Source organism: Lytechinus variegatus, chromosome 3 (genome assembly GCF_018143015.1).
Source record: "Lytechinus variegatus isolate NC3 chromosome 3, Lvar_3.0, whole genome shotgun sequence".
NCBI lineage: Eukaryota > Metazoa > Echinodermata > Echinoidea > Temnopleuroida > Toxopneustidae > Lytechinus > Lytechinus variegatus.
The window spans coordinates 54,671,394-54,679,554 of NC_054742.1; the positions used below are offsets into that span (position 1 = coordinate 54,671,394).

The following is an 8,161-nucleotide window of genomic DNA, read 5'->3' on the forward strand; positions in this document are numbered from 1 at the left end:
CTTTCAAATCTGTAAAAAGTATCGCTATTCATTGATCGGCTCTTTGATACGAAAAAATAGTATATATATATATATGTGTGTGTGTGTGTGTGTGTGTACGTATATATTCTTGCTGTAATCAGATTTTAAAGTCCCTTCTGTCTGCAATGATCTTTCTAAATAAAGACATCATATTACATATCCTTACACATTAAAGGATTGTAGAAAGCTGTATTAAGAAGTTTGCATTTTGAAATTGTGCCCTCCTCCTATCTGCAAATGAATGATAATTAGGCCTGTTATGCAATATATATTTATTTATTTGTTTATTTATTTATTTATATATTTATTTATTCATTAGACTTAATTTATTCAGGTATATACAAAGAAATGAATGAAGAATTAATATTAAATTACATCTTTGTATATAGGCATGTAATACCTTCATTTTCATGAAATACTACATTTCCATGAAACGACAGAGAAGATTTTGACGTGGCAAGCAATATGTCATTTCATGATGTCACCAAAACTGCAACAAAGATTAAACCGTGACGATCAACTTTGGTGAATTTGCGTTTCAATAACTAACCCTTTGAATTACTTTGTCTCCATAGCAACGTCTTATCATGAAATTCGCCATCACCGTTATCCAGTTACTAGCAATGTGTATAGTCTCCTTCGCGCGGAAGAGGATAACACCAGGGGACGAAGACAGAGCGACAGAGAAGAAGTTCTTCAGTGGTCAACACTTCGAAAAGATAACACTCAATCCTTTGGTTATCGTAAGCTAACAATGCATGTTATTTGAATATATGATATTTGATCCAGCGAACTGTTTATAATTTCTTTATATATATTTCATTTCAGTTGTCAAATCTATATTTTTAGTTCTTTTTCTTTCGATCATTGATATAATGGCCTATTATAAAGTTTAGTGTTACGAAATATTTTAAGATGAACTTGCAAACAGCATAATTATCATCATTAAAACATGTCAGCGAAAGTTAGAATATCATGCTGATGCAAAAATACAAAAGTATAAACGAAATATAGTGTTGCGTCTTGTACTATATATTTGAGTCATTTCATCACATAGTCCATTGATATTAAAATACGAAACAAGTATACGGAAGGAATACCGTACATCTTTCATCTAATGTCAGGTCTCTTTAATGATATCATTCTCATATATTTTCGAATCTAGGCAAGATATATAGCGGAGGCTGTGGTAATCTTCATTTGTATATTGAGAATGGGAGAATCAGCTATCGAAGTCAATTCAAGAAAGTCTTTTAGGAGCTATGCTAAGACACTAGTAAGCATTTTATTTTCGATCAGCCCATAGTTTTAATTACGTGAATATTTGTTATTTCAGCTAAAAAAATTGGCAATTCATCAAGAGTAGAGCATTTTCAATTCATACTGCACTAGTTAGCTTAGATGCCCAATAATCAGATATTTCATAATGATAGCGCCCAAGAGTGTATATTCGTGTGGTTGATGGAGATCTTCTCTTTCCAACATAGGACAATTTTCCTCGCTCGTTATATTGGTCGATCCGTATTGTTGCCATGTTCCACAATCAATGTTAATTGCATACATCCTACGTTTAAGGATGAAGTTTTGGTTTTGTCTCGCCCAACGTTCCACTTTCAAAACTTCACTATGTTCCCAAGTTGCACCAAATTCCGCCTGTTTGGCCTGTACGGGATGATCAAGAATCAAATACAGATTATACTCTTTGCAGTTCGATAAATATCCACTCCTTATGTCTACATATATTTTTCTTCAAGCAATTCCATTGTATAGTCACCCGGATGTGTGTCTTACAATATAACTTATGTAGTGACGTCATAGCTCCGCACGCGTTGGTGATCTACCGCTTGCGCATCTCTGACGTGAGATCTCCATTTACGGACATTATCATTTTCGTTGTCATATTCTTTCAGAGAGGGCACTTTTAAATAATGATGTCATAATTATGCATGACGTCTGTTTGCTAATTTGTTGGATTTTTTTTTATTTATTTACTTAAATGTTAATCAGACTTTGAACTTTGAATGTTTTTCTCCTAGATTGAGTTACCTGAGAAGGGTTTCATGATCATAGCGACCATTCTCTTCCTCTTCTGCATCCCGCTAAGGTTCCTGGGTTACAAGTGGGAAGAAGATGCCCTCATCATCATAGCAAGTCCGCTCTCATGGATGTATCTCTTATACTTCTACAGGTATGTGGCGTTTAGAAAGTAATTCTTATTTACTCACACAAGCACTTACACAATTAGCTGATTTTCAAGCGAGCTCTGCATAACACAAGATCTTATTATTAGACTTCTACATTCTCAAAAGTCCAGAGCTAGACAAGAAAGCATATGACGCAATTCAAAATGCTCACATGCTTTAAACTCAGAACCTAGTTCGAGTTTGGTAACACTGCATAATGATATGCAGTGATGGCTTCAATAAAGCAAGTGCTGTAATGGTAATAACTAAAAAAAGAAAGGAAAACGTGATGGGGTGTATCATAGTAACATCATGTAAAGACCATCTCGCTGGTATAAGGGTCCATCAAGGTCCGTGTCTGAATTATGACAACGCTGTGCTTTGACGTGCGACAGTGAAAAAAGAAACGATATTCCCAATGATAATCTGTATGTTGTGAAATAAAGTAAATACAATTTCCGTGTTTGCAACATTTCTATTATCATTCATATAACTTTGCACGTTTTTTTTTCTAGAGCTAATCAAAGCCTTGGTCCATTGGTCGTGATGTTTGGACGAATGTGCATAGGGGACATCGCCAAGTTTTCCATTCTCTACTCCACTTTCGTCGTAATGTTTGCCGCTGGTAATTGGTGCACATTTTTTCAAACTTGTTGAGGGCAAAAATATCAAAACTTCGAAAAACTAAATCTGCGGAATTCAGAGAGAATTGTGTTTGTGTCTTTACCAATAAAAATATTTTACCTAATACTTGGAAAACATGATTGTAAGTTACTTTTTATAATGATATTAGGGAGTTTCGCGATTTCGACGGGAACGAATTGTGCAACGTGGTATATCTATTGAAAATGCAAGTCAACTCACAACGGACAGCTGAGAGGATTTCGTCAAAAGTTGGTGGACTAGGACAGCAGAACATCCTAAGATTCGGACCGGATGAAAAATTGCAAATATGTCGTTGTCAGGGGTCCAGGTCAACACTGCTGTTAAATATCTGACAAATAGGGCATTGTCCTTAATGGTTTTTGACAATAGATTCTCAGCGTTCCAAAGCGTGTCTGCGTAGTGGTTGCGAAAACCCTTATTGAGGTCTATGTGACATACCTTTGTTCTAAAAAACCCCATTATATCGGATAAAAGGTTCAAATAATATTCGTTAACTTGTTAGTCCCTTAATTTCACCTGGTGTTCATTTATTAAAGGTCAAGTCCACCTCAGAAAAATGTTGATTTGAATCAATAGAGAAAAATCAGAAAAGCACATTGCACAAAATTTCATCAAAATCGGATGTAAAATAAGAAAGTTGTGACATTTCAAAGTTTCGCTTATTTTAAAGAAAATAGTTAATTCAATTTTTACGAATATGACGATTAGGACCTCCTTGCCTGAAGCACAAAATTTTAAATAATGGAATTCCACGTGTTCAGGGAGGAATGAACTTCATTTCACATGACAATGACGAGAAAAAGGAAATATTTCATATTTCATATAATAAAATACAAAAGAAATTGTGAGTGATTTCATCACTTCCTCATTTGCATACCGACCGAGATGTGCATATAACTGTTTTGTGAAATGAAGCAAAACTTTAAAATGCCATAACTTTCTTATTTAATATCCGATTTTTATGAAATTTTCAGTGTTATGCTTGTTGAATTTTTCTCTTTTTATTCAAATCAAGTTTTTGTTTGGGTCGACTTGTCCTTTAAGAATATTATGGTCACAAATTTTTTCACGTATATACTCCATGACAATTTTGGTGCAAGGCGTATATGCATCTGATTAAAATGCACATGCAATAGGCCTCATAAACACCAAAAGCACCGAAAGTTGGACCTGTGCGCTATATAAGTAGCCACCATTATTATTACCATTATACGGGATGAACATTGTATCATACAACGACATTTTTCAGTAAAAAATGTTTATACAAATATTGCAGGAATTGAGCATCAAATAGTTTATAAAATTTAAGTGAAGATGTATATACATATAGTGCGAGAATCGGTCATAACATAATTAATGATGGAAGTGAAAGTGACGAATGTTTATACAAATAGTAATTTGGAAGGCATCAAATAATAGACGATGAATATTTAAAGAAAATGTTTATACAAATAGTGCTGAAATCGGGCATAAAATCACAAAATAGTCGAATAGGAGCTTTATAATCATTGTTATGATTTTCTCAATCTTGATGACAGTATTCAACATTGCCGTGGACAGCGACAGTGAATTCAAAGACTTTGAGGATTGGTTTGAGTCAATAGCTACAACATTCTGTATGACCTTCGGTAGATATGGAGTAAGTTGAAGATGTCTCGAAGTCTTGAATCTTCTATCATTTTATAGATTGTCACATATATATTATTTTTCTGATGGAAAATGTATGTTCTCATAGAGCTGTTTGTAAGTTACGAATGATTTTACGCGTAACTGGTGACCTCTCTTGTCCTACGAGTGATATATCTATCCCTATATTATTGATTTAAGACCTAAAACCTGAACAGAATGTGAAACACCCACCATCATCACATGAAATTACGACACTGGGTTCATCTGGATGCGGTACAGGTAATATTTGGTTAACTTGGCCCAATGCCTGGCAGCTCATTCAGATGCATTCAGTGTCTAAATAATTTCGTGTGGCTGCAACAATAATTATTCAGGTGTCTTTGTAATTGAAGAATTTGTTTAATTGATTGGTTTTGTATTTTCTTTCTGCCGAATAAAATAATAATAGTGACTCTACTTCTATTTTGTCTATTGATGGACTGTATGATGTGGTGCTATGATCATGTGTAGTGATCCCGAGAGGGGACGGGGGAAACACACCACCCCCACCACAAATCTTGAAATGTTGTAAATCAACTTATGAGAGAGGGCCTTGCATTCCTTGTCATACACCTCACCCCAAAACTTGACAAAAAAATCAAGAAGTCACTGGGTTTCTACTATATTGATATTGACCAAACCTGTCCAAACAATTTCAAGACAGGTATCTTACTATTCTCGTCTTCATAATGGTCTTTAAAATAATCAACTTGTGGGTATCATGGGGAAGACAAGACAATAAAATGAATATTAGCTACCTTTATTTTTTTGAGAGTTGCCAACAACCTAAGGAAACAAGACCATACAAAAGTCAAGAATCAACATTCTTTTGACAAATTCACTTTTTAGATTTTCTAACTTTTTTTAAACAAAAAAGTGAGAACCCTTTAGTTGGTTTTCTTGTAGTTATCCAGAAAAAAAACAGCTACTGAGTAGTTGGAAGCTATGCTGCGACGTTGGTAATGTCATGTGCGGTGTCAAGGTGAAAGATTTACCTAACGATTGTATCATCATGGCGATAAAAGTAGTCTCATAGCATTTTTTCTGAGATTTTCCCAATATTTTGTTCACATATTTTGATTTCAGGTGGTCACTACCAAGGACCATGCGAAGCACCCTGGTATATCTATAATTCTGATGGTTCTCTTTGCAATCCTTGTTCCGATCCTCCTGCTCAACATGCTGATAGCCATGATGGCCAAGACCTACACTGAGATCATGGCAAGAGCCGTGATGGAATGGAAGAGGCAGGTGGGTACGTTCTTCACTTGTTCGGTCAAGGTGGTAAAATCTTTCTGGAAAGACGGGGTGAGATCCACAGCAGTCTACTGTAGTAAATCATCCCTGAATATTGCTTGTCGATGCATCCTTCACATAGAATTATTCTTTAGATTGCTACAATTAAGCTGTGCATATACAGTAGTTACACATTGATCTCGTTCAGTAATATTGTAACCAATACGAATGTCATGAAGTGCAAAATACTTTGGAGGTAAATGTTTAATTGAATCTTTCGATAAAACATTGTGTGCATGTGATATTTCTAAACAGTAGTAAACGTGCATTATGCGGAGGTCGCGGAAAGGGTACAATTTTACTTATCTATTCACGAGGGGGTGGGATATCGGTGAATATTTAATTTATTATTCTTTTTTCAAATATAAAGTTTTTGATTAAAGAAATATTGAAAGCATTAGCAACATTCATAACAATCCAAGGAAATTAGTAGGCATAAGACAAAACTTACAAATGCTATTTCAAGTATGTTACTTATGTACAGTCGCTTCAACTCCAGTTCTGTATTCTCGTTTTCGTGTTTCCTGAATCCTATAGTGGGCAATGATCGTTCTTCAAGCTGAACGTACAGTAGACCCTCAGCAGCTTGTCCGTTACCAGAAAGCATACTCGGCATCTATAACGTTTGACCATCCGCAGGCGGTCAGCACTGAGACCACCCATACCAATTTCTCAAAGAGTTTAGCCCCACCAACTCTACTTACGGTCGGTGCGGAGCTTCCCGGGCCAATAGATATACGCGAGAGGCGCCGATCCTGGGTGACGCTGGCTCGGGAACAGCAACAGTAAGTGCCATTTTCATAAGCCTAGTTTTGATATAGATTAGTCGATTATAGAGGGCTTTTAAACATTCCCAAAAAGCAGAATACTACAATAGACTTCAGTCGATCATGCACATAATAACGTATAAAAAATAAATTAACCAGCTCGCAAAGTATAAGATGATTGTGTTGCATCATTCTCTTATATCTTATGCCTTTCATGGAGTTATTCAGACATTTAACTATAGAAGGTTAGAAGTGTTATCTCGTCATGTCAACATCCTATAGAAAAGAGGATCAGGGCTCCGTGACACAAAGATTAGCGATCATATCGCTAAATGAACTGACCAATCAAGATCAATGTTACACGCTCATTAGGTTTACTGACCTTTACTGTCTGATCATTTCTGCTAATGGAGGTCAACATGACGAGATCCGATATCTCGTCATCTCATCTTTCCGTTAGCAAGATCTTTTTCTCTAGATAATTATCACAACATCTGGATGGCACTTTTAAGCTTCCATACTTATAGTCATAGTCTGAATAAATTGCACAATATAAGAGAACGATGCAACGCATCCATCGTCTACCTTTCGTGCGAAAGAGCTAATTGGATATTTGTAAATTAAGCTCGAGTGAATTCTATTGTAGTATATCGTGATTTAGCATTCTCAAGAACGTTGCCGTCCTTAAAATGTAAAGTCCCTAATTATTACTCTATAATGTTACAGGTCAGCATTGCCTAGTATTGTGATTCGTTTTAGTGATTGCTTTCGTTTGTTTGGTATGTTGATGATGAAATGAATAAAACACTCAATTATATATGAGAATAAGAATAAAGCCCCTTATTATGTGAATTCTTTTATTTTCTTAGGATTGATATGATGGAAGAGGAGCAGTCTTTACTCAGACGTGGCCAAGACGACTGGATACCGATGGCGGGAAAGACTGGCAAGGGAGTCAGCTGTAGGGCTGTACTTATTGAAAAGCTTGTCAATTTAAACCCAGAGGCCGATTGATCACATTATTGACCATTTATAAGAAAGGAGCTAAATGTTACATCCTTTATTTTCTTTTATTTATTGTCGTAAATGTATGCTATTATCCTCGTGTCCCTTCTCTTTTTTTTATCTCTTCTTCAGAAAGTCTATAATAATTAAGTAATTATTAAGTAATTAAGAATTTTAAGAAACATCTGGATTTTGTCTAATAAAGATCTACACTCTAAATTAATTCTTAGATCAGAGATAAGTCTCAAATATGTATTGATGATGATTCTTTTCGGACCCAATCCTTATGAGACATGAACTCTGACCAATATTGTCATATTTCTCATTTCAGATTTGGGTAAAACATCACAGTATGTCGTTTTTATAAGATAAAGCTTGAAAAGTGTGTTTGAAAATATGTTAATTCTATATGTGGGAGATCTAATTTCTACATGGCTCCAGAATGTATGAATTATATATTCTGAATGATATGATAGTATAGTTGGATGTCTAGTGGGGCTATCGATCCCTGCAGAAAAGGACACAGTGTACACTCTAAAAAATATGTTGGGTAAA

At 35.3% G+C, this 8,161-nt stretch overlaps 1 protein-coding gene across 1 annotated transcript in view; it reads left to right on the forward strand.

Annotated features, from left to right (window-relative positions):
* Positions 1–7,785, forward strand: part of LOC121411394 (transient receptor potential cation channel subfamily V member 5-like) — a 33,019-nt gene extending 25,234 nt beyond the window's left edge. The window contains exons 7-14 of the mRNA XM_041604098.1: positions 597–764; positions 1,187–1,297; positions 2,058–2,209; positions 2,720–2,829; positions 4,409–4,509; positions 5,625–5,789; positions 6,372–6,619; positions 7,471–7,785. Coding sequence (XP_041460032.1) covers positions 597–764; positions 1,187–1,297; positions 2,058–2,209; positions 2,720–2,829; positions 4,409–4,509; positions 5,625–5,789; positions 6,372–6,619; positions 7,471–7,615 — 1,200 coding nt within the window. The 3' untranslated portion in view covers positions 7,616–7,785. The remainder of the gene's footprint in view (positions 1–596; positions 765–1,186; positions 1,298–2,057; positions 2,210–2,719; positions 2,830–4,408; positions 4,510–5,624; positions 5,790–6,371; positions 6,620–7,470) is intronic.
* The last annotated feature ends 376 nt before the right edge of the window (positions 7,786–8,161 follow it).